Source organism: Squalius cephalus, assembly GCF_949319135.1.
Source record: "Squalius cephalus genome assembly, chromosome: 3".
NCBI classification, from domain to species: Eukaryota; Metazoa; Chordata; class Actinopteri; order Cypriniformes; family Leuciscidae; genus Squalius; species Squalius cephalus.
This window is the reverse complement of record NC_137124.1, coordinates 20,513,031-20,539,003: the sequence shown is the minus strand read 5'-3', so window position 1 is coordinate 20,539,003 and position 25,973 is coordinate 20,513,031. Positions and strand designations below refer to the sequence as shown.

The following is a 25,973-nucleotide window of genomic DNA, read 5'->3' as shown; positions in this document are numbered from 1 at the left end:
GGAAAGAGCACTGTGTGTATGTGTGTGCTTGCGCCAAAGAGAGAGAGAGAGAGAGAGAGACAGAAAAAGAGAGAGAGGGGAGTGGGGGAGGGGAAAGCAGAGAGAGAAAAAGAGTGAGAGAGGAAAAAGAGAACACGCATACACAGAGAACAGAGAGAGAGTACGAGAAACACAGAGGAGAGAGTGTCTGTTTTGGTCCAGAGAACATATAATGTATGAAGGGGAGGGCAGCGGGTGAATTCAAACCTGTGACTTTGCCTCAGGATGAGATCTCTCAAACACCTGAAACCACAGACCAAGAAAAATGTGGTGAGTTCCACTCGCAACTGTTCCGATGCCTTCTGAGGGCTTAGTTTGTTTAGCAGATTGTTTGTGTGTATGTATGTATGTGTGTGTGTGTGTATGTGTTTTCACTAAACCGGATGGCCCAATTAAATGGTCTGATCAGATGGCTCAACATATTTTTGTATATTTCTGAATCTGATTCTTGTTTTTAATGACCACAATGTTTTATTTGCAGTGATTTTTTATTTTATTTTATTTTTTTACTTATTATAATTTGATCAGTTTCTAAATTCGAATTTCAGCTGCTTTTAGTCTTCATTGTCTCTCTTACACCCTAATCCTTCATCTAGCTTGTCTTTCTTTTTTTTTTTCATTCTCTTTCTATTTATTTCTCACTCTCTTTCTTGCTTGCTTTCACTCACTCACCCAGCCACTCTCTGCCCCTCCCTCTCTTTTTCTACTTCTCTTTCTGTTAACTCACTCATTCTCCTTGCTATCTTTCTTCCTTCTCTTTCCCTTTATAGTCTGTATAGACTTTTACTGTCCTTTTTAAAGATACTCGGTTGTTCTTGAAAATACCCACTAGCACAGTCATCATTACATAATTACTTTTGTTACATGATTTGCATGATGTTCATGCAGAGTTTGGATTTTCTTAAGGTGTAGAATCCTCCTTAAAAAGGGACGCCTGTCTGAGGGAATGAGGTTTTGTGAGTGAGATGGAGAGGTAGCAAGTATGAATACTAGACAGCGCTGACTGGGTTACCTAGTTTTAAAGCCAGAGTTCACCAAAAAAATCTGATTTTGTCCTCAATTACTCACCATCACGTCATTCCAAATCTGACTTTCTTACTTCTGTGAAACACACAAGATATTTTGAGAAATGTCTGTTTTTTTGTTCATACAATGGAAGTCAGTGGTAACCAAAACTGTTTGGTTCTTCAAAGTCATACAGGTTTGGAATGAAATGAGGGTGAGTATATTATGAAAAATTTTATTTTTGGAGAAACTACATTTAAGCCAATCAAATGTAAAAAAATTTTTTTTTTGCACCTCTAGTGGCACCAAAAAGAATTACAATTGTTTGTTTTAACAAGCAGCAATATCGGTTCAGCCAATGGTGTGATAGTAATAATACCTTAACCACACAATATCTTTAGATATAAGTTTGCAAATGATTTTGGGTAGTTTCGAAACTAATAGAGAAACTAGGCATGAAGGCCTACTAAACTTATCTGCATGTGCTTATGTGTGTGCTTTACAGGAGGAGAAGACACAGCGGCTGGTCAGATGTTATTCTGAGGCCATGCACCAGCAGATGGACGCAGGCACGCAGACAGACCCTGTAGTGGTCCTGTCGCTGGCCCAAGCTGCTGTGTTGGGACTCATCTCACAGAACGAGGTCTTTGGCGCCACCATCGCCCCCAACGGCTTCTATACCGGAGACCCCAAAGAGTCCCCCGCTCCGCCAGGTGAGAGAATGGACTACGAGTACGCTGACCAGCTTATAGGTGCCAACGGCGACTATCTTGGAGAGAATTTGGGTGAGGATGGGCACATGCACTCCAGCTGTGTTGAGAGAAGGTGGCAGGGGCAACCTGAGAACAGTAAACCCCCTGTAGAGCACCAAGACATGGCGTTACACGTTAAAGGAGAGGTCGTGACCCCAGGTTTGCCCTCTTGCACTCACATGATGAATAACATGGTGCCCAGAGATAGCATGCAGATGGTGGACCCCTCCAGCTACAGGGTCCTGCCCAAACCCCAACCCCAACCCAACAACTGCTGCACCACCTGCGTCCGAGACCCCAAGAGTACGCATCCTCCGCCTGACCAACATTTACACCCTCATTCCCACAGCCACACACCTCATGAGGTGCCTTCACGCAACCGGAGCCACACACATGAAAAAGGAGTAGATGAGGTGAGCGAGGATAGGGACAACGCGAGAAATAGCATGGGGAAAGCAGGAAGCGGCGGCGAGGAAATTAGCAGCTATTTTCAGGCTAGCGAGGTCGGCTACGAGGGAGGTGAGATGGAAGGGGTTGGGGACTTCGATGAGAACAGTGAGGGGATGTTCTGGGCAGAGCCTGTGGAAGGGGAGGCACCCCGTGGCCGCCGTATCGACCGACTGGACATCAACATCCAGATCAATGAGTCGTACTGCGTGGATGTTGGCGAGGGCTTGAAGCGATGGAAGTGCCGCATGTGTGAGAAGTCGTACACCTCCAAGTACAATCTGGTCACGCACATCCTGGGCCACAATGGCATCAAGCCACATGCGTGTCCACATTGTGGCAAACTCTTCAAGCAGCCCAGCCACCTACAGACGCACCTGCTGACGCACCAGGGCACAAGGCCACATAAGTGCACCGTGTGCAAGAAGGGCTTCACCCAGACCAGCCACCTGAAGCGGCACATGCTGCAGCACACCGACGTGAAGCCCTACAGTTGCCGTTTTTGTCGTCGTGGTTTTGCCTACCCCAGTGAACTCCGTGCTCACGAAGTAAAGCATGAAAGAGGCCGGTGCCACGTCTGCTCGCAGTGCGGCATGGAGTTTCCTACCTATGCCCACCTGAAGCGTCATCAGGTGAGCCACCAAGGACCATCCACCTTCCAGTGTAGCCAGTGCAACAAGTCGTTCGCCTACCGCAGCCAGCTGCAGAATCACCTGCTGAAGCACCAAACGCAGCGCTCCTTCTCCTGCAGTCAGTGTGGCCTCCAGTTTCTTCAACTGCATCAGCTACGCCAGCACTCTCTAACACACAAGACAAACAAGCCTCAGACCCGCGCTACCAAGGTACAGATACTATTAGTGTGTTTTTGAATAGTTGTATCCTTGCTGCTGTTGTATTGGTGTCTTTATGCTCTGTTATGGTGTGGTCCCATGCTACGTAAACAATAATTTTATGATAGTAAAATTTTCAGTACTGTAAATCAGCCATAGTTTTAATTATTGGCTATAATGGGTCATTCCAACTGTTTTCAATTTAGATCAAAATCTAGCAGTAACGTAAAGGGATAGTGATAGATTACGGTATAAACTTAACTAACTTATCTAACTTTTTTCTTTTGAATATCTTAAAAGGAATATTTATCTTTCATACTATACATTACATTACATTACATTACATTAGAAATTATGCCTCAGTACAAATACCCATTGAATGTTTTAGTGATTTACCTGACAGTTTGCACTTTTATTTTTCTGCCTTTATTCTTTCTTCTTCCTTGCCTTTCTTTTTACCTCTTAACTTTATTACAACCTCTTTACCCTAATGCAATTTTACTAGGTTACCCGTCTACTATTTTCTTTAACTCCTCCCATCTCTCTCTACTCCCTCTGGTAAAGGCCTCTTTTCTCATCCCTCCATTTTCAATTCCCTCTCAATTTCACTCAGCCATTTTCCTTTGAACAATGTCCATTGTAGCACAATATCTATCTAGCCAGCTTTAGTACTTAATTCAGTGTAAACACTGCAGTAGAGTAGTTCAGTTGATACCATAACAAATAGCTCATATGTAGGCTGATTGTTTAGACTAATTATCCACTGCTGTCATAAAATTCAGTATGATTTAAAATGTACAATTTGCATCAAACCTTTAGCACATTTTAGTTGTTGGTTGTGCTTTTTTCCCCATTAGGGAACAAAGGGGTTTAAGTGTGACGTATGTGCCCGAGAGTTTACATTGTCTGCAAACCTAAAGAGGCACATGTTAATCCACGCCAGCGTCCGGCCATTCCAGTGTCACGTGTGCTTCAAATCTTTCGTCCAAAAACAGACGCTCAAAACTCACATGATCGTACACCTGCCTGTGAAACCCTTCAAATGCAAGGTAAGACTTAAAACGCTCTTCACACCATCTCTTTGACACTTTCACCATCTGGTTTGTAAAGCGCTTTTGATTCATTTTCCACAGGTATGCGGAAAGTCATTTAACCGAATGTACAACCTCCTGGGCCACATGCACCTCCATGCAGGCAGTAAACCCTTCAAGTGTGCATGCTGTTCGAGTAAATTTAACCTGAAGGGAAATCTTAGCAGACACATGAAGGTCAAACATGGAATGGACGTCTCTCCAGATGGACAAGGTGAGAAGAATACAACAGTATTTGATCAACATCCTCTAACATGGCAGTTAAATGTTTATAATATAAATTTAATTTTGTTTTTTGATACAGATGGCCCACCAGACATGGAGCCCCATGAGGACTATGAGGATGAGAACTTCAATTTTACAGCACCAGAGAATATGGAAAACAATGATGCACCGAACCTAACTAAGCTATCTGAAGTGGCCATCCAGGAACTTGACTATTATAATTTTGGGAAGGATGTGGGAAACTACAGTACAGCATAATTTTTTTTTTTAAATTAAAGTCAAGCTGAATAAATGTTAAGGAACAAAAGGCCTGTGCTGGCACTTATCAACCATGAGTTGATTGAGATGTTCCTCCATGAGAACCAATGCTCATCTTTTTGGAGTTGCAAATGAGCAGGTAGTTGGAGGCCATCTTGACCTCCTGGTTGATCTCATTGGGTAGCCACTCCGGTTCTGTCTCAAATGAAATGGGCCGATAGTTTGCAAAGAGTCTTTTAACTCTTTTCATCTCAAACAAAGATCAACGCTGTATTTTTAGAATGAAGTGGATCACATGGTTACATTAATACCCGATACATTAGCTTCATGACATGCAGGTGCATACACGTGCAGTCTTGTTAAAGTAATACACGCCGTCCTCCAAATATAATTTTGGTTGGGAATATGGAAATGGGAGGTGCATGCAGCCTTGTGGCCTTCATCAGTGTGGTACCTCAGAACAGTCTGTTGTATTAACTTATTTTCATTTATATTGCCTTCACTTACAGTAACTCAAAGAAACGCACCAAGAGATTTCTAGTGTAAAAGAAAAAAACATGTAAGGCCCATGTAAATGGTTGGATATCTGCATGAGTAGATAGGCTTGTGTGGGTAAAAAAGCAAAAAAAAAAAAAAAAAAAAAAGAGTGAGCGTGTGCCTGGGCCCTATGTACCAAAGCTACAGCTCTTCATCGGGTACAGGACCATATGCCACCCATTCCTGAGCACCACTACTGTTGCCAGAATTAAACTAATCTGAAGTGTGGTTTAACAACCTCTTGAATGGAAAAAATTACTGTTCTTTTGTACTGATTTGCTATTTATTTTGCACTTTGAAAAAAGAAAATCGAATAATTACTTGTGATGAGCCTCTTTCATCATTGACTGTTTTGAATTCTGGTCTAACTTAAGGAGATAAAGCCTGTCACATCCATAGTAAATTGTTTCTCAAGGCAACTCTGCAGATTCTTAAATAAACCTGTTTTTTTTTTTTTTTAAGTTTATATGTATTGGAGTGAGTGTGTTAATGGATAATGTGCTAGATTGGACTATACACTCTTTGCATTTGAATTCAGGATGAACACGTGTTCATTAAAAAATACAGGTACAAATTACAATCAGCTACTGAATCGCATGGTATTATTTTTAAAGAAAAAATATATGACTAAGATTATTCAAGTCTATATCCTCTTCTTTAATATTACATGTTAAATCTTATAAGAACGAAAACAAACGTCTTTTATATAAAACAACAGTACAAGCAAGTGCTATGTTGTGTGTAAAAAAAAAAAAAGAGGGAAGCAGAAAACCAAAACCATAAACTTTCTTTGCATTTGAATTCAGGATGAACATATTCATAAAAAAAATACAGGTACAAATTACAATCAGCTACTGAATCACATGGTATTATTTTTAAAGACAAAATATATGACTAAGATAAGATTATTCAAGCCTTTAAATCTTTAATATTACATATTTAATGTTACAGGAACGAAAACCAAAAGTGTATTTTATATAAAACAACAGTACAAGCAAGTGCTTTGTTGTGCATTTAAAAAAAAGAGGGAAGCAGAAAACCAACACAATCAATTCAATAAACAGGTAAATAAATGTATCTCTCCTAGTTGATGAAACTCTCGGTAAAGATGTGCAGTCTCCCACTTGAATTGCCTCCAAGCAGAGTGTTCCTGCTTGGGTGGAATGCTGTGATGGAGCACACTGTGGTCAGGTGGTCCATGTTGCGAATAGTGTGAAGGAGACGACCACTCTCGTGATATACCTGAATTTGGCGAGGCCTGTTCACGCTGCCAATCACAAAACAATCTTGGTGCTTGGGGTCCCATACTGCACTCAGCTTGGACAACCACCGACCTGTATGCATGTTGTGCCTACATAGAAAGAATTTAACAGGCTGTTAACAAGGGGCACCTCTGATTTAAAAAAAAAAGAAAAAAAAAAAGGTTGTTAACTAAAATGGTTCCAACATAGAATATTGCATAATCTAGACATCTAGTCAGAATAAAATATGAACACATCTACAAAAGATAAATGCACACAAAATAATGTATTGTTGCTACTGTTAATAACTGCATTTAAGTTTTTGGCTTGTAAATTTATGATTTTGGCACCCACTTTGTGTAGGGTCTCAAAGCATTTATGTAAAAAAGTAAAATGTAAAAACAATGTTGAAGTTACTGACCCCAATATTTTGAACAGTGCTATTTAACAGATTATTTTACACATATGATAACACCCATACTTACATAATTGATTTTATTACAGGAGTGTTGCAATCCATTTGGGAAGTGTTGAATACCCTAAAACAAAATTGTAAAAAGGTTAATAAAACATTTGTATTACAAATTGTAATGCATTTCCAATTCTTCAGGCTCCAGCAGACCCTAAAGAGGATAAGCGGTTTGGAGGATAGGTGGCATTTACAATTCTTGGAAGACTATTAATAATTGAAATACTACTAATTTACTAACTACTAATTTAAATTGCTTTGTATAGTTTAGAACTATAGGTAGTAAGGGGGAAAGAAAAACACGCACGCAAAAATTAATACAAAGCCTATTCAACCTATTCTGGCACATAGCCATGATGCTCTGTCACCCTCTATTGGTACATTTGCAAGAAGATTTAATACAAGCAACTTCTAGTAGTGCCGCTTGTGATCTCTCAGCACCTGATATTGTCGTCCATGCAGGTGGTCAGAACTCTGTTGCCTGTGTGTGGGGAGAAAAAGGCACTGGAGACGCTGCGGCGGTGACCTTTGAGTTCACAGACTGCTAGACTGTTCCTTCGTTTTAGATGACGCAAGTCATATATGTTCACAAAGCTAGAAGAAAAAAAACATAACAAAAACATACTTTTGTCTGCAGTGTATGTAATTTACTCAGCAACTTGTGAAACATCACGTTGATCATTATTTGGTGAAAATGAACTGAAACAGTCTAGTTGAGAAGTGTTATGTGATACCTGCTCTCTGCCACTACAAAGTAATGCTGTTGCACAGGATGGACATGAACACAGCGTATAGGTTTTTCAGCCATGGTATGCAAAGATTCATATTTCCTGCAATCACACATTTCCTTTATAATTTATGATGTAAATACTTATATTTGTATGGGGTATTTAGGTTTAACATTTATGTTGACATTTCGATCTCACCCAGGAGTTCTACGGTCAACAACAGCAACTTCTCCATTCCATTCACCGAGTAGTAAAGTGGAGCAGTCATTTGACAAAAAGTCAAAACTTTTCAGTCCAGAAGTTGAGCGATACACCTGAGTACAAAACAGTAGTTATCTTTAAAAGTGTTGAAGGCTGTACATCTGTAAGATGGCACCAAAACAGGATTAAAAAACAGATATTGGATGGTAAGCTGATTTACTAGGGACACACTAACGTGTGTAATTTTTTTTTTAGTTTTTTTGTTGTTGTTGCAAATGACAGATTCCAATATCTTCAAAAATACAAATTTCAATATTTTGTCACTTTTCTTTTACTCATGATTGTAGCCAATATGCAATATTTTTTGTCATTTATACACTACCTTTTAAAAGTTTGGGGTCAGTAGGATTTTTTTAATGTTTTTGAAATAAGTCTCTTATCTACGGAGCCCCTAAAGGGACGTGGTGGTGGAAAAATTTTTAGGATGGGAGAATTTTTTTTTTCAAATCTTTTGCGTTCCCCCGAGAAACTTTTGCGTTCCCTCGCAAAACTTTTGCGTTCCTTCGCAAAGTTATTTGCGTTCCCACGCAAAACTTTTGCGTTCCCTCGCAAAGATATTTGCGTTCCCACGCAAAACCTGTTTTGAGCTCGGACAGACACTTCCTGTTTAATGTCCCGCTGGCAGTGTTTCAGAGCTCCGTAGGTTAATGGAGCGTTTCATAGTGTTTGACCTTGATCTTGACTGAATAACTTTTCTAACTATATTTGTAATGTATATTTTATTTATAAAGCGCAGTTATTTTACATTTGATTACGGTTTCTGTACCTGAACACAACACCTACATGAAAATCTTAAAACACTGTTCATTTTATTTGTATCGTTGTTCAGTTGTATTTATTTGTGCTACTGCTAGTTTATTATTTATTTATATTAGTTAGGCTAGTTGTTTTTGTTGTGATATTTTTGTTAAAACCATAGGCAAAGTTCCGTGTGTAAGTGTTCCTAAGCCTATTGATTTTTGTTCATGGTATACAGCTGCAATTTTTTTGCTAAAAGTTTTTTTTTTTTCTTTTCTTTTTTTACCTTATTGGAATCAAAGCTATGAATCGATAAGAATCGAAATCGATGTGCAGAATCGGAATGGCTTACAGTCAAATGATACCCAACCCTACATATGACCAGTGTAAACATGTCAAAGACTGGCTGTAGTTTTCACCTCATCAAACACAGCCTTCTCCAGGTCCATGCTGCGTGCAGAGCCATCATAGCTGACTGTGATGAGGTTGCAAGGGTGAGATGAAAAGGCCATGCTGGTAATTGCACGAGAGTGGGGTTCAAAGCAGAGTACACCATCATCGCCCCATTTAGCATCCTAAGGGAAACACAGTTAACATTGTACATTATGATAGGCATAGCAGAGAAAATCTTGGATTAGCCATTAGTCACTATCCAACTTTCACAAACATCTCTCCTTTCCCACCATCCAACTTTCACAAACATCTCTCCTTTTTATCACCCCAGTAAACTGTTATCTCACTGGCTTCCAGAGTCCCAGGTGGCCGAACTTGTCTCCTGCTGCCATGAGCAAGCTAGAAGCGGAGGGGTGAAAAGCTGCTGAACAGACCCGACCTTTCACAACTTTCACCACACAACCTTCATCGATGGATAATTTCTGCAGCTCTTCTTTGTACCTGAAAAAAATATGTTATTCCATTTTTAAAAAAAAGTGATACGTTCTCATTGTGTATATTGCTACAAATTACAACAAGATTGACCTCATCTGAAACTGACAGAAGAGACACAAAAATGACATGCATAGATAAACACTCTCCTTTAGACACGTTACTCACAATTTCAAATCCAATGTTTCTGTATCTTGTTTTAATGGGACCTATAAAATATATAAATCATACATATTTTGGGTTAATACGTGATGCACAAGTAATTGGAATATGACCAAATTCCGATTAATATAGGAGTGTTCTTGTCCATGTGTAAACACTGACCTCATTCCAGAGATTTAATAAATCTTCAGGTACCCTGACATATTCCTCCAGGTTGATTGGATCCAGTGGTATTGGTCCAGGGGCTTTTTTAACAATTCTTTCCTGAAATAAGAGACACATTTGTTCAATTTCATATCCAATCATTTCATAGTGTTTTGTCAAAAAAGGGTGTTAAAATTTAACATTAACACTTTCAATTGTTACTTACAGGCTCTATGGCAGTAGAAGGGGTCATTTCTAGAGTAACAGCTGTTTGAGGACCCTTATTCTGTAACCGCAGCGACTTGCGAACAGGGAGCATCTCTGTTTCTGTCTTTTCCCTAAATTAAATAATTTCTTTAGTAAGTGAGACTGTGGAGTTTTTGACCTTTAAACATTAGGAGCACTTCAACAGAAAATAATACAATTATATATATATATTATTATTATTATTATTATATTAAAATAAATATTATTTATTATATACATTTTCATTGTGCCATTTTGAAATGTTACTATTAATAGTTACTTTTTCAGGCCTTTCAGAGTAGGTTTTGGCTTGGGTCTCAGAGCTTCAGAAATCTGCAAACAAGTACCAATGTACCAATTCATTAAGTCAAGGGCATAAAGTAAAGCAAGTTTTATGTGGAAAAACAGCCAAATTACTCTCCTGCCTCACTACAAAGTTTTACCTGCGGCAACTTCAGTGAATTGAGGAAGGCCTGGTTCTGTCTGATATTCTCCAGTCGTTCCAGCTCATATTCAGACAAACCCTCACGGTAACCCTGTTTGAGATGACAGAAAAGGTGGATTTTGCCATTCAGATGGACAGTGGACATTTTGGAGTAGAAGTGAACGTGTAGTGTTTGCACTTACTGGAAGAAATTCGTTGTCATTGTCTGCTTGTGTCTCTTGAACATTTTCTTCTTCCTCACTGTCATTTTTCTAAGATAATATGTAATAGTCAACATACATGTTCACAAACACAATTAGTGGTTTAATGTTTCATAAGGGACGTCTCTTTACCTTTCTCTTGACTCCCTTTCTGGTGTTTTTCACCTTAGGCCTAAATGTCAGACATTTTGGGGATAACATTTGTTTCTTTTCTTGTTTTCTCTCTCTAATTCGACGGGAAGTCCGGCGTTCAGCAGGTTCGTCCATTCCAGGGTTCTGAGACGGTGTCCTCTCCTAAAAATGATACATTTTACATTCAAAAAAATAATCCTGCTGTAACGACCAGCATATGTCTGCGCACTGTGTCATACAGGGGGCGCTATAATCACTGCATTGGACTGCAGGAGTTTCTTTACAAAAATATAATACTGACCACATCGGTTTTTATTCGTCCGTTACAGTACTTTATTTTATTCCAAATATAATAGGTTTCGCTTTTGTTCAGTGCCTCGTCAGCCATAAATAATCGAAATAACGGTTAAACCGGTCAATTTTCTCATCTCGTCGTCAGGAGAGGCACGCAGTTCTGTCTGGCTATGATTTACCTGCTACTTTGTCGTAATTATTCCTCTATCATAGCGGACCTAAAGTTAAAAAAGTGTAACTCGGGTTTGCTTCGGCCATACGTGTGAATCAAACGTCAATCACGCATTCGAGCCACACAGTGCAATACATAAACTGTCTCTATACATATGTATGCAGATAATGGCAAGATACTTATGACATATAGACTAGTTATCATCAGCACGTGCTTTATTAAGTCTGGAAGTGAGAAACGGGAGCGGACCTCACCTGTAAAAGTTGTATCGTCTTTAAACTTATTTCACTTGTATCTGCATCCATGTCTATGCAGGTGAGGTTATTCAACGCACTTCCTTTGAATCACGCTGCTGTTATGAAAACTCCCGCGTTACTGGCCGGTTTTGTAACTGTCCCCGCCCCTTTTGTTATGGCACTGAAAGAGTGAAAGTTGATTTGATCATCTCTGAAGACCATCTTGATATTCATCATCTGGGAGGTGTTTTAATGTGACCTCGTGACGTTTCATGTTTGGGCACTTATTTAACTCTGCTCACTTCTATAAACCGATGCACGTGAGGTGCAGTAAACGAGCACGGCGTAATAGAAAATGAAAGAGTTACGCTTTCATTTATTTAAGTCATTTTTTAATTTAAACCTAGTTTTAGACTATGTTAATGATTTATTTATTATTTTATTCTTGCTTTAAATCACTTCTAACATGTTTATTAACCCTTATGTTTTTGAATTTTTTTTTTTGGCTCTATGTCTATGTTATGAATGTATGTAGTATGAATGATATCCAGACATACTAGGCTACATTCGCCGTGTTGTCGTTATCATGTGACCTGCAGCATCAGCTATTGCATCCTCTATTATGGTCTCATGGGATAGTAAAGTGTCCATCGTACTATGCAATGGTACTTGTATTGTTGTAATGGTACTTTTTGCTTACTCGTTTATGATTATACTGTGAATTCAGACATACTTAAGTTCTTTTATTAAATGCTGTTTTTCGCCTATTAGGGAAGTATGCAATTTCGGACAAAGCTGCTAAAATTCGGAGCCGCACAGTACACTACTCTTACTACTTTTACAATATCTTTCTATGACAGAAATAGTAGAAGAGGTATGCTAGTATGCAGTTCCGAATTCACAAAGTCTTTGTAGAAATAGTAGTATGCTAGTAGTTATACTATCCCATAATATGCTGCTTCAGTTCAGTTAGGATAAGCCAGTTCCAGGGAGTTGTCTCCCTCTAGTGGCTGAGAAGTGCAATTGTACAAACGCGTAAAGCAGCATGGTCATACGTATAGGTCAACTACTAGGTAACTAGAGCTAGTGCATACTAAGCTCTCCTCTTCCCATTATTTGAAGGGATAGGAAAGGCAGAAAATAATCATATCAACAGTTTTTTTGTTTTTTTTGTTTGAGTAAACCTCAAAAATATTTACAGAAGTCTTTGTGTGGTTTTTAATTTAAATGGGATATGTAGTGTAAATGTATGTTTCAATTTATTCAGTATGATTGTAAAATAGTAATTAATAAAGCCCATTTAAGTAGCTTCAGTGTACCAAGCTGATTTGTAACTTTTTATATGAGTCGCTTCACTGTAGCCTTGCTGCTTTAAATGATGAATATTTTAATAGTTTTCCAAACATTGATGACAAAACTAGTGATGACCAAATTTGTGTTGCTTTAACTTATGTTTGTCTGAATGTGAAAGTGTGAAGTTGATAATCGTATTTCTCAGAAATAACCACATTTCATATCATTTTTCATTTTCACATTTTCATTTTTTGTTCATATGGTATATATAGCTCAGGGTTATTTTTTCACAACTTCTCATGTTTCAGCTCAAAGGAAAAATTTGACAAAGGAGTCGGTCGGACTTTGCTCTTTCAGAATGAAACTGTTGTATCAGGCAGAATATAGTCACCATATAGTCACCTGAAAATAAAGCATGGAATTTATGTTCTTTACATTTTAACACTTTAACATTTGTGAGTGTGACGATGGATATACACTCACCTAAAGGATTAGGAACACCATACTAATACTGTGTTTGACCCCCTTTCGCCTTCAGAACTGCCTTAATTCTACGTGGCATTGATTCAACAAGGTGCTGAAAGCATTCTTTAGAAATGTTGGCCCATATAGGATAGCATCTTGCAGTTGATGGAGATTTGTGGGATGCACATCCAGGGCACGAAGCTCCCGTTCCACCACATCCCAAAGATGCTCTATTGGGTTGAGATCTGGTGACAGTGGGGGCCATTTTAGTACAGTGAACTCATTGTCATGTTCAAGAAACCAATTTGAAATGATTCAAGCTTTGTGGCATGGTGCATTATCCTGCTGGAAGTAGCCATCAGAGGATGGGTACATGGTGGTCATAAAGGGATGGACATGGTCAGAAACAATGCTCAGGTAGGCCGTGGCATTTAAACGATGCCCAATTGGCACTAAGGGGCCTAAAGTGTGCCAAGAAAACATCCCCCACACCATTACACCACCACCACCAGCCTGCACAGTGGTAACAAGGCATGATGGATCCATGTTCTCATTCTGTTTATGCCAAATTCTGACTCTACCATCTGAATGTCTCAACAGAAATCGAGACTCATCAGACCAGGCAACATTTTTCCAGTCTTCAACTGTCCAATTTTGGTGAGCTCGTGCAAATTGTAGCCTCTTTTTCCTATTTGTAGTGGAGATGAGTGGTACCCGGTGGGGTCTTCTGCTGTTGTAGCCCATCCACCTCAAGGTTGTGCGTGTTGTGGCTTCACAAATGCTTTTCTGCATACCTCGGTTGTAACGAGTGGTTATTTCAGTCAAAGTTGCTCTTCTATCAGCTTGAATCAGTCGGCCCATTCTCCTCTGACCTCTAGCATCAACAAGGCATTTTCGCCCACAGGACTGCCGCATACTGGATGTTTTTCCCTTTTCACACCATTCTTTGTAAACCCTAGAAATGGTTGTGCGTGAAAATCCCAGTAACTGAGCAGATTGTGAAATACTCAGACCGGCACGGTCTGGCACCAACAACCATGCCACGCTTAAAATTGCTTAAATCACCTTTCTTTCCCATTCTGACATTCAGTTTGGAGTTCAGGAGATTGTATCGAATACTTCTTGAATAGTATCGAAAGCCATACATGATACATATTTAGTTATGTTGTCTTTAATTTAGATTTTAGATAATTAAAAGGAAATTGCGCAATATTCCTTATTTAATGTCCCAAATGTATATTCACAAAAATGAACCATAATGTAAACAATATAAGAATTAAACTTGTTTTAATGATTTTTTGATGAGTGGTGAACAGGAGATGACTAATAGTAATGCTGGGAATGTGTGTTCTGTAATCCTGCTGCGTTGCTGAAGATGTTTTAGCATATATCCTATTATCCACATGAATGATCCTGGTGTGTGATTTGGACGGAACTCCAGGATCAGATAAAGGACGACTGAAGCTTGTTTGCTTTGCATGCGACTTTCACACCATCCAGAGGAACTCAACTAGATAATCGGCCACAAAGCCCACAGAGTCACTGCCTCTCTTTCCCTGACACAGGCATGCTAAGACATCACTAACCATCACTCGCAAAACAACCAGTCAGGCGGAACGACTGCTCATCTCTCTGGAGTAAAGTTGTCTTAAATTTGCCAATAAAATCAATGTACTTGGGAGTTTCATTTGATTTAATACACTTTTTAAAATGTAAAATATTTATAGCTCTTCAAAAATTCCGTGTTTAGTTATGTATATAAACCTGCTATAGGCAATCCACAGTTGTCCAAGGAAGAGTCTAATAAGGAAGTATAATGCTTGAAACTGGGTTTGGTTTCTGGGAATTATATAAACTACATCATCTACACCCTTTATGGGGCATCGTCATTTATATCCAAATGTGTTTTCAAATGGTTTTAGTCATTTTTAGTGCACATTCGGTAAAATAACTCAAAGATCAAATGCATAAATGACAAAGTCCTTTTAGGGGATACTTTCTGTGTAGCTGCACTATTGTTCAGTACTGGCAGGAAGTATAATAGTATTTTTGCCTGTGTTTTAGGCTGATGTTAAGAAGTTTTATAGAAGACAGAGAGGAAAAGCTGTACCTTTCCCAGAAAGTATTGATGATAGTGACGGCAGTGCATCAGTAAAATAAGGTCGTAGTAAGAAAGGAAGAAGTTGAAGATCAAGGAAAATCGAAGCAGCGAGGGTGATGGCAGAGATGAAGAATATAAGCCATAGATTGTTGTGGAAGTCAGGAATTTTGTAACATTATCCTCTGGCAGTTTGGAAGATGTGATCCAGGTCAGGAAAGAGGCCACTGCCTATTGGTCTCACTACACTGACAAACAAATGATCCAAAAATGATGACTAAACAGAATCGAGTTACGCGTGGAAAGTGTGGGCTTCACTGAAAAAGAAGTGTCATGTTGATTTTCACTTGTGCTACAATCATTGATTTGCAATTCCAACTATGAAACAATGTTAAATAATTTTTTTATGTTTGTCGAAACATCACGTCTAGGACATCATTTCACTACTTTCCTGGCAGCTAAGTTGCATCTAAATTTGTGAAGTTGTAAAATTGTAAAGTTTTTGACATTTTCAAATGTAAGTTCCAAATGAAATATAGCAGTGCACGATAAAATGGAATCTTAATAAAGCTTTATAATGTTTTTTGAAACACTAAGACTTTTTCACTACTTTTGTGTGTGAAGTGTGTGAAGTTTCAGACAAGTTTCAGGCAAAAATATTTTACCCTAATAGGACAGTCAGTGATAAATGACAGCGCCCTAAAAAAGGTCAAAGGTCAGATGTTGAAAACTAATTATGGAAAATGATTTTAGGCTTAAATATATGTAAAATATAAAGTCATTTATCTTTTCTAGCTGTGATTTCATAATTAGTCCCACAGTGGGTTAACTTTGACTTTTATGAACATTTATTAACTGTGACGTTTAAGTTCATTTTAGTGTTAAGAATAAACCAATGCACCATATTCTGTCAGTGAAGCATTTGTTGAGTCATTGAGAGATGAGCGTGATTTAATTTGTTGGACAGCTGTCCGGGATGTGTGATTGAATGCGTGTGTGTGCATTTGTGCGTGTCGGTGTCCCCTTCAGCCTATTTTGTACCAGACGTTATATATCCCTTATGTCTGACATCCATTACACATGATTGCAAGTGATAAGTTCTTAGTCGCACTGAAGGATGATTAACCTTTTTACTTGTTTTAACTCGTCTTAGGCTGAAGCCGTGCAGTGAGTTTGTATTCCCTGGAATGCTACAAACCTGCATTCTCACACCACCTTGAGGCACATGTGTACAATGACAAACACTCACACACACCCTAATAAATCCTGCGGTGTGTCTGTGCGTGGGGAAATTTAATGTGATGTTGACTGCTCGGAGCAAACAGTGCATGTTACTGCATGCACCTGTTACAGGGACAGTCTACACACAAAAAAAGAAGAAAAAAGGAAAATGCTCTCATAATTTTACATTTTCTAAAATGTATCAAAAATATGTGGTTTTTGGGACTATACAATGAATGTCAATGGGGTCCAATGTTGTTTTGAAAAAACTGTTAAACATTTATTGTGTATTCCGCAGGTTTAAAATGACTGAAATTACATTTTTGGGTGAACTATGCATTTAAGGGCTTAGGGTTAGGGTTACTGTACTATGAATGTTTTACTAATGTTCCCATTAAGTTATGAAAACGTTATCTTGGTTATGTGAACGTTAGAGCGTTATTTTATCATTTTGTAAGTGTTGCGGGAACGTTACTTCTGAATATTCTCTATAGCATCTGAACAAAAATGTTTGTGATAATGTTTTAATAATGTTATTAAAGACCAAATAACTTTGAATGTATGTTCTATTAACGTTACTGGAAGAACATTTGTTCATAACTTTGAACAAGAACCTTGCCAGAGTGTTACCGAGAATGTCTCCTATTAGCTGGTTATATAAGTGTGTGAGATTCAGTGCAGTCCTTGATTCAACTCTAAAACTCAGCAAAAGCTTTTCCTACTTTAAAATTTTCTCCTCCTTGGTTTTCCAAACCAACTCTACATTCTACAGTCTTCTTATATCTTTATCTCTCATTGAGCATTAAGTGACAAGTGATGCTGAGTGATTTTGGCAGGTGAAAGCCCATAAAAACAACAGCAGGAAGTGTTCTGTCGCTTAACTGAAGAGGGTGTGCCGCAGCCAGGGAAGCAGAAGAGGAGATAGATAGGTATGTGAAGACTGGAATGTTCATTTCAGTCACACCTGGGATAAAACACACCTATTGGACCTGGTCTTTCCCTTTTCATTGGCTGATTTGATCATGACTGACAGCACAACCAACAAATAAACACTCTCTTTTGGCTGCTGAAGGGGTTTGATCTATGATCCCCAATTGTGAACCAATAGCATGTCATGGTTGACTTGCAGATAGGTGGGGTGGAGAGGAAATAAAACTCATCTGTGGGGTGTGTCCACAGTGGCATACGTACAGACTGTGAGTCTGTACAACACCGTGCAGATCTCCTGCCTCAAAACCATGGTTTGTGGAAGGCGGACTTAGACTCTTCCTGGTGGAAAGCTGCCGAGAGCCCTGGAAAAATCACAGATGTCCTCTCTAAACTGGTAATCTCAGCTGCAGCTACCTAAATGGGGAGACATGTCATGAAGACTCATTTGCTGTTCTTTTGGCTGAAAGAAAAATGCTGGACAGAGCAGGTGGGAACTTGTGCCGGAGATTTGTATGGAAGCAGTTGGAGTTCTCAGTGGGACTGTTGAGTATATGTTCAAATGGTCGCTCACATCTCCTTATCACTTTTCCAGCCCAGCTAAAGATGGTGAATCTGTTGGACGGAGAACTGATAAGGGCATGTGGCTGACACATACAGCTTTGTGTCTGCTGGGCTCTCAGGTCAGGGTGCGTTGGTGATATGTGCACATTTGTGAATGTCAATGACTGAATAACTAGTAGTTGGTAATAAGTTTAACTCAGTATTATTTTAAAACCTTTTCTAACTCTTATATGATTTACTTGAACTTTTATCCAGATACTGCTGAAACAGCATAATTGACTGTCATTTCATGTCTTACTTGCATACATATAATCATCACGTTTGAGTTTTGTATTTCTAAATTATGGTCCCAATGAGAACCAATATTTGTTAATTTAACCATAATTAACTTTTTTTTTTTTTTACTATACTAAAACTGAAATGTAGGTGTATGTATGTATGTATGTATGTCTCAATGTAAACTCGGGCTGCGCATGAGTTGGTGATTGTTGTATTTTTAGTCTCTTTTTTTATTCAGCTTTACCAAACAGGACACTTCTCAATCACATTAATTTCTATAATAATAAATTAGCAGTAGATTAGATTCATTGACTTTGCAAATTGGTAGAGTATGTGTTACTTTTCTTAATACAGACATTATTAACTTTTGATGACAATAATGCTCACGGCTTAATGAAAACAATACCAGCGTTTTAAATAGACGCAATAAAACTAAATCTGCAAGCAAAAACATTCAGATAAACTGTTTATGTAAGGGGAAAAGAATTTAAACATTCCAATTTTACTCTAAATGCAACTCATGTCATTCTACAAACTTTACTGTATAAAATGCTCTTTACCTTTAATTTACAATGTATTTAATGTCTTTATTTCATCATTCAAGAATAGGCTTTGTGAAAATGTTAACCTACATTCATGTTATGCATAGAATTTTATTGTGATACATGGCATCAAATTACACAAGCGATGGCAATGAAATTTGAATATGAAAGGTATATCAAATGTCTAATTTGTATAGCTATGCAATATGGCTAATAACATTAAGATCTCACAAATTATTTCATGCTTAAATGTACACTTCATACTGCAGTTTATCTTATTGCATAGGCATCACCAACCTGACAAATTTCCTACATTCTTACTCAAACAGGCTCTCCGTTCTTTATATAAAGTAAGCAGATTAAATAGACTGAAAATTTGGAATGTAAAATTTAGGCAGGAAAAGGCGACACACTGTTTTTTAAATGAAGAGAGTGATTTTCATTGGGCAAGGTGTTGTCTCAAGCCAGGCCCACCATGGAAGCACTGAGATCCCACAGTCTGCGGGCTGCAGCATCATCCCTACCCTGGGGAGCCGCCTCTTTGGGTGCACAATCACTGCAAAATGACCAAAAGAGAGCAATGAACAAAAGCATGAAATGATCATTATTTAACGACAATGCTCAGACAATAGTGTGAATAAAAGCTTTAAAACTGTATGGAAAAAAGTTTGTTGTTTTTTCTATTTTGACCTTATTAAAATTATGAAGACATCCATTGTAAAACTTCAAAGCATGTTCGTTGTATCAAGTTTGTCAACTTCTTCCTATAATTGCCTGTCTATGATATCTTGGGAGAGGTGACACACATGCAACCATGTTTTGCGTTGTAACGCTAACTTTAGAAAAGTTGCATGCCTTGATGAACATAATCATACTAAATTGCAGTTAACACATGTGACAGAAAAAGCCACTGACCTGTAGTAAAGGCCACTGGTATTCTGCAGACTCTCATCCACAGCACAATAGATGGTGGTCTGTGAACCCTGCCAAGGTGTTTTGACAAAGAAAAAAAAGGGCAAGAACATAAGCCTCTTCCACAGAGGCAGGGCGGGTAAAAAGTGTCGGCCGAGTTCAGTACGGATCACCCCAGGATGCAGAGAGTAAGTTGTCACTCCTGTGCCTGAATGACATAAAGGGAAAGTGTTTGAAATCAGCATGATTGAGAGTGTGACACTGTGATGTTTCAATTCAATAAGAATGAGAAAGTTTTCTTTATAGCTTACCTTTCAGCCTGACAGCTAGTTCACGTGTAAACAGAACATTGGCCAGCTTGCTCTGTCGATAGCTTATGTGTGGATCATAGTCTTTCTCCAGGTTTATATCATCAAAATAAATCTTGCCTATCCAACAGAAAATAATTTGAAATTTAATGAGTTACATGCTTGGGAATCAAAAAATCGAATGTGTCAAATAAACACTTTAAATGTATTTACATTGTAATACATTAAAATAAAATATGTTGGAAAATAATACCATCATAAGGAGTTCAATCACTGCTTCCAATAATTTAAATAATTATGATAAAAAATGATAAAATGATAATGATAAATATGTGCAAGCTTTTTTTTTTTAGGCATAATTCAGCTAAGCATATAAAGACATAGATGGGATTCCACACCTTTCTCATGGGCCAAGCTAGAAACATTGACAACACGGCTGGGTGTTGATTTCTTCAACAAGTCCAGAAGTAAGTTGGTAAGCAGAAAATGGCCCAGGTGGTTCACCCCAAACTGCATCTCAAAGCCATCTTTTGTCTGCCACTGTGGGCACATCATTATCCCTGTTGGCAGAAAAAAGAAAGAAAAAAAAGAAATCAAATTAAATTTAAATGAATGAATAAGTAAATACATACAATACATAGGTTTGATTTGCTGACAGAGCAAACCTTGTAATCTGTTGCCAAAAAATAAAACACTTTGTTACTATATCAACCATGTGCTTATGCATTCTAATCTGTCTGACATTCCTTACCAGCGTTATTAATGAGAATATCCAATCTCTCCTCATTCTGCTGTACATCTTTGGCCAGAGCTCGGACAGACTGCAAGGAGGCCAGATCCAGCATCTTCACAACCACGTTGCCATTTCCGCTCCTCTTCCTGATCTCATCCGCTGCTTTGTTGGCTCTGCCCATGTCTCTGCAAGCCAGAATCACCCTTGCACCTGAACAATGGAGGTTTATAAACAGTAATTGTTGTGACAATGCAATATTTTCTGCAACCATCAAGCCTTCAACAAATACAACAGTACTACAAATCTCTTATGCACTCTCTTGCTGACCACAGCAGTTTCTAACTTTGAAGGGGTTCCATTAGCCTCAGAATAACAAATTGGGCCATGTTAGTGTGGTTTCATAAGTGATGGATTGCTTAATTAAACCAGTTTTATCTCCCCCCTGTGAATTTATCATCCTTTTCAAACCCATCGGATATACCATTGAGGGTACTGAATATCAATCAGTATAAAAATAAATCAAATGAATAAGATAGAGCCTCCAACAATCATCTAACCGGCCTGTTTGTGAAATTCAGGGACAGAGTTCCATCGGCACTGTTATGAGGGTCATTGATGTGATGCTCATTTTGTGTCTGGATTCAAAAAGTTATTCAAAAATACATTAAACATTCAATTCAGACCAACAAATTTAATTGAATGCACCTCTACTATGAAAAACATACAATCAATTAAAATTTTGTGGAGCTTAAAAGTAAAAAATGTCAAGGTGGTATAACTGTCCAGAGATGGTAAAAAAATAGTGACTTTAGTACTTTTCAGTAAAAATAAGCTATTTTGTTTTAAACTATAATATTTGTTTAAACATTTGTCCTCTAAATCAAGGTCAGTTTTTTGCCAAGTCACTAAAAAAACAGAGTGGACCTCTTTAGACCCTCATTACCAGGGCTTTAACTTTTTTGCTCACCAGCCACTGTGGTTAGTGGTTTTCCAGAGTTACTAGCCACTAGCCATGGAAAAACTGCCATATAGATATTTTCATAATTTGGCATCCGGTATATTAGGCTGCTGTCACTTTAAGACCTGACGCACGGACACATTATACTGTTTTATATAGCCAATATACTTGTCTTTATTTGCACGCACTTTGGTTGTGAGCACAAAATCTGAATAAAATTATACTCAATACGTGCAAACCCTCTCTGAAATTCAAGCCCTGTAACACAACAATATTCATCCAAAGCAAATGAAACGAGTGAGTAAAGGGTTTGTGTTTCAACTCGCTGTCGGAGAGATTATAGAGCTAGAACGCGCAGCTGGTATTGTGCATCTTGCAGAAGAGTTTCAGATATTTTAGTGATATGTATCGAAAAATCAATACTTTTGACAACACTTCATTGCACTTAGTTTATTATTTCAGATGCCTTTTTAAAGCTACAATATGTAATTTTTTCACCTCAAGGGGTCGCTAACCTCTTACAATAACAAAGGGGTAGATTGATGATGCAGTAAATGAGCGTGGAATCATGGAACTTGACGTCATGCTGATGGATCTAACATTAATAATGTTTAAGGGGATATAATGTTTATGAGTGAATACATTCATGTTTTTTAACATGACTGTGGTTGAAGCAGGTCGCGATTGCTAATGAGAGACATCAGATATCAGTGTCACACACGAGTCCAGGGGCAACGCAGATATTGCGTCATTGACAGGCAACAAGGGACGGGCACTATTTAAAATTGTGAATTTCTCTGAATTTACTAATTCTTGGAAACATTTAGGATAATTTAAGTACACAACTGAAAGAAATATATAACACTGTGCAAGTGGTTTTTGGATATTTTGATACAAAATTCTTACATATTGTACCTTTAAAAGACTACAACTGAAAAATGTATATTATATAAAATTCAACCCGCCAAAGTGACTGCATTACACGCCACCACTGAAATCCACCCGCATTTGGAGGGTGTTAATGTCAAGCCCTGCTCATTACTGTGTTTTAAGGTTGTCATTAAAGGTGCAATAAGCGATTTCTGAAAAATGCTGTTGATATTTGAAATCACCAAAACAAACACGCCCTTCCCCAAAAGGATCGCACACCTACCTTTATGGCTCCGCCTCCAAAATTCACAAACAGGCTATGCAACACTTGCCTGGTAATTCCAAACTCTGCTACTTCGCTTTGCTTCGTAGACAGAGTCTGGCCTGGCATAATTGAAAAGCGTTTTCTTTCTCGCAGGGGGGGCGCTTGTCTGAAGTTTAAAATCATTGGTTACCCGTAAGCCAATCACATAACGTTTGGTTATGGCGTGTGTTATGCGCATGCTCAGCCGCATCTAACTTCCACTGTAAACACATGTATGATGCGAAAACAAAACCATCGAGCGAAATACCGGAGTTAACATGGCTGTGAACGACTTTTGCAGATTATGTGAAGTAAATCTACGCATCCACGGTACAATCAGTGTCTACGTCACGGCTCTCAGCCCGCCCTCTGTTCGTTGATTGGCCGGCTGTTTTCAGGCCGGAGGAAAACGGAAAGCTATTACGCTATCTCAGACTGAGTACAGAAGCGAAATGAAATTGAGCGGAAGTAAGAAGTCTGACGTAGTCAGGCTAATGCAACACAGGCACCTTGACCTAATGAGAACGCCCTTACTGCTGATTGGCTACAAGTGTGTTGTGGTGCTCCGTCTGATCCACTTTCAACAGTGTTTCTCAGAAATCGCTTACTTCAGTTTTTTACATACTTTGGGCTTTTTCTTTCTTTCTTTTTTTAAAAAATATCAGATAGGGTAACCCTACCAAGCATTTTAAACTTGATTTAAAAGGCTATTATTTTTGTTATAATTTTGAACATCCTTACTGATATAATATCAAAAAATAGACTTGCTATAGAGACCTATCATGATGCCAGTTTAACTAATACTTTAAAATAACTTAGCAACTCCATTAAAATGATCTGACCTCTCTTGGCCATGTCCACCGCAGTCTCTTTACCGATACCAGTGTTGGCTCCCGTTATCAGAACAGTTTTGCCGTCCAAGCGCGCTCTGCTGCGGCAGACTCCACCACCCAGCCATCTCCGCAGGGCAAAGAGACCCACACCTACCGGTACAGCAACATCATTACCTCACCTCTAATCTTTTCACTCTCTTTTTTTGTTTAGCAAAAGTGGTGTTTTTTTTTTTTAAACAAAAATCACAGGGGATACATATATCACAAATAAACACTTAAGAAAACAGTATAAGAAACTCAAAGTAGAGCAAGGCAATAAATTACATTTTCAAGCAAGATACAGTAAACAGAGATAGTCTACTAAAAAACAATTCACAAAAAATATAGCCTAAAGCAACTGAAATTAAACATACAATAAATGAATAAACATAGCCTAAATAAATAACAAGTAACTTAAAATAAAGAAGAAAAAAGTCATCTTTAGGAAATCAGGAGGTAACTCTTATGATGAAACCATAATTGTTTTAATTAACAGCAGTTTTAGCAGTTTTCTTGTTAAATGACGAACAAAGGGAGACATATAAATCAACACAGAAAAGCCTAAAATTGGGCTTAGAATCAGTGACTACATTTATGGAGACCTCACCTCTAACCTACTCTCAAAACATTGGTATCTTTGATAAGCCCAGACAAAGGTTATCCGATAAACATGCAAGAGGCTCATAGAGATATCAGTAAGTAATATAAAAAAAGATATATCTTAGATGTATCATTATTTCTCATTAAATATTAACAAATATATATTGTTAAATATAACAGTGTTCCCACATCTTTCAAACAATAAAATCCCATGACTTTTTTTCTTTTACCTTTTTTTATTTATTTATCATTTGACATATTGCACGCACTAAAAGCACTTTCTTGGCTGAGTCACTGCAAAATGATACACATTTATATATATATATATATATATATATATATATATATATATATATATATATATATATGTGTGTGTAAATTATCAGTTTTAAAAGTGCCTCATATTGACATGTTTTTGATTGCCGTAGGAACCCTGATTGTTCTGGGAAGCCATTATTTTATCGAACAAGTAATAAACATGCAAACTATGGTTTAACTTTTGCCTACCCGTAACCAGGACAGCTGTGACACCTGTAGGGTGTTCTTCCACAAACTCCTTCGCTGCCTTTGTGTATTCCTGCATTATTACACCTGGTAGATTCACCTTCAACTACTTCAGCTCTTTCAGCATCGAAAGTGTTTACAGAGTACGTAACAGACAGACAGAGAGACGGAGAGGTCAGTCACCGCCCACACACACACACACACACACACACACACACACACACACACACACACACACAGGAAAAGAGAACTTCGGAGTAAACACAGTGGACTCACGTGCTCCAGCCTCGAATTTCAAAATAAGAGTGAAGGTTGTAAAATGCGGCTTTGGCATACACAGGAACAAGAGTCATCAATAGTGTCATAAATCATAATACATTTGAAATGACTAGTAGTGCTGGCTTACAGTCTGATTTAAGCGAAAAAAAATGACACTTAAAATTGTCAGGGGTGAATTGACAGTCTACCTTATCAGATAGACTGGTGCAAAACATAGTCAACGTAATCAAAGTAAATATTTCCCCTTTTTCCCCTCACACAGGATAAATTTGCCTTTAAACATGAAAATACCTTATTATAAATGAATCATATTTGCAGGTCCTTGGCATAAAATGTTTGAAAAATCCTGCTTTAGTAAATACTGAGAAAATTGTCGAGACAACATCGTGGCATAGGGATTCGGTCAGTGCCACTTACATTTTCTTTATAAGGTCATTGTAATGGTTAGAATAGTGTTTGGGTGTGTATTTGATACTTTCTATTCAGGCGAGGACCTGCAACATGGAGGAGCACATATTTGTATACATAACCTTGCGCTAAATCATGCCAAGGTTTAAGGCTCCAGCCTATTTTTTTTTCTTCCTAGCCAATGAAAAAATAACAATGATTAGAAAGGTCAACATTTTGAAGGCTGTGTAGAAAATCAAATATTTGGAAATAAGGATCATAAAACTCGCAAGCTTCTTGTAAATTTGTTGTTGATTGCT

General features: G+C 38.1%; 3 protein-coding genes across 4 annotated transcripts in view; 1 reads left to right on the top strand and 2 right to left on the bottom strand.

Moving 5' to 3' along the window:
* znf710b (zinc finger protein 710b) overlaps positions 1–5,465 on the top strand; it is a 14,415-nt gene extending 8,950 nt beyond the window's left edge. The window contains exons 1-5 of one of the 2 annotated variants that reach the window (XM_079867481.1): positions 1–309; positions 1,550–3,085; positions 3,931–4,122; positions 4,207–4,378; positions 4,469–5,465. The exon at positions 1–309 is cut by the window's left edge and continues 101 nt beyond it. In XM_079867481.1, the coding sequence (XP_079723607.1) occupies positions 265–309; positions 1,550–3,085; positions 3,931–4,122; positions 4,207–4,378; positions 4,469–4,647 (2,124 nt within the window). In that variant the 5' untranslated portion in view covers positions 1–264 and the 3' untranslated portion in view covers positions 4,648–5,465. The remainder of the gene's footprint in view (positions 310–1,549; positions 3,086–3,930; positions 4,123–4,206; positions 4,379–4,468) is intronic. The other variant, XM_079867482.1, reaches the window with a different exon arrangement.
* A 280-nt stretch (positions 5,466–5,745) lies between these two features.
* Positions 5,746–11,691, bottom strand: wdr76 (WD repeat domain 76). The gene is made up of 15 exons (XM_079867483.1): positions 11,556–11,691; positions 10,836–10,997; positions 10,686–10,754; positions 10,502–10,594; positions 10,339–10,391; positions 10,039–10,150; positions 9,831–9,932; positions 9,675–9,715; positions 9,362–9,515; positions 9,041–9,196; positions 7,821–7,936; positions 7,629–7,724; positions 7,336–7,488; positions 6,911–6,964; positions 5,746–6,535 (listed from the first exon to the last, which is right to left on the bottom strand). Exons 1-15 carry the CDS (start codon positions 11,604–11,606, stop codon positions 6,268–6,270), a joined length of 1,680 nt encoding a protein of 559 aa, XP_079723609.1. The 5' UTR covers positions 11,607–11,691; the 3' UTR covers positions 5,746–6,267.
* Positions 11,692–18,837: 7,146 nt separating this feature from the next.
* LOC307155461 (retinol dehydrogenase 11) lies at positions 18,838–25,263 on the bottom strand. The gene is made up of 7 exons (XM_079866091.1): positions 24,991–25,263; positions 23,854–23,994; positions 20,898–21,089; positions 20,545–20,706; positions 20,150–20,266; positions 19,842–20,046; positions 18,838–19,482 (listed from the first exon to the last, which is right to left on the bottom strand). The coding sequence occupies exons 1-7, from the start codon at positions 25,064–25,066 to the stop codon at positions 19,386–19,388; spliced, it is 990 nt and encodes a 329-aa protein (XP_079722217.1). The 5' UTR covers positions 25,067–25,263; the 3' UTR covers positions 18,838–19,385.
* Positions 25,264–25,973: the final 710 nt, after the last annotated feature.

Excerpts from the sequence above, each read along its gene's own strand:
- wdr76 (XM_079867483.1), bottom strand. The coding sequence starts at position 11,606 with ATGGATGCAGATACAAGTGAAATAAGTTTAAAGACGATACAACTTTTA. Across the intron at positions 10,392-10,501 it reads ATTCACTGAAGTTGCCGCAG|ATTTCTGAAGCTCTGAGACC; the intron begins GTAAAACTTTGT and ends ACTTGTTTGCAG. Across the intron at positions 10,151-10,338 it reads ACTCTGAAAGGCCTGAAAAA|GGAAAAGACAGAAACAGAGA; the intron begins GTAACTATTAAT and ends TATTTAATTTAG.
- LOC307155461 (XM_079866091.1), bottom strand. The coding sequence starts at position 25,066 with ATGCAGGAATACACAAAGGCAGCGAAGGAGTTTGTGGAAGAACACCCT. Across the intron at positions 20,267-20,544 it reads TAGCTTGGCCCATGAGAAAG|GCAAGATTTATTTTGATGAT; the intron begins GTGTGGAATCCC and ends TCTGTTGGATAG. Across the intron at positions 19,483-19,841 it reads ACCAGTGGCCTTTACTACAG|TGATTGTGCACCCAAAGAGG; the intron begins GTCAGTGGCTTT and ends GTCATTTTGCAG.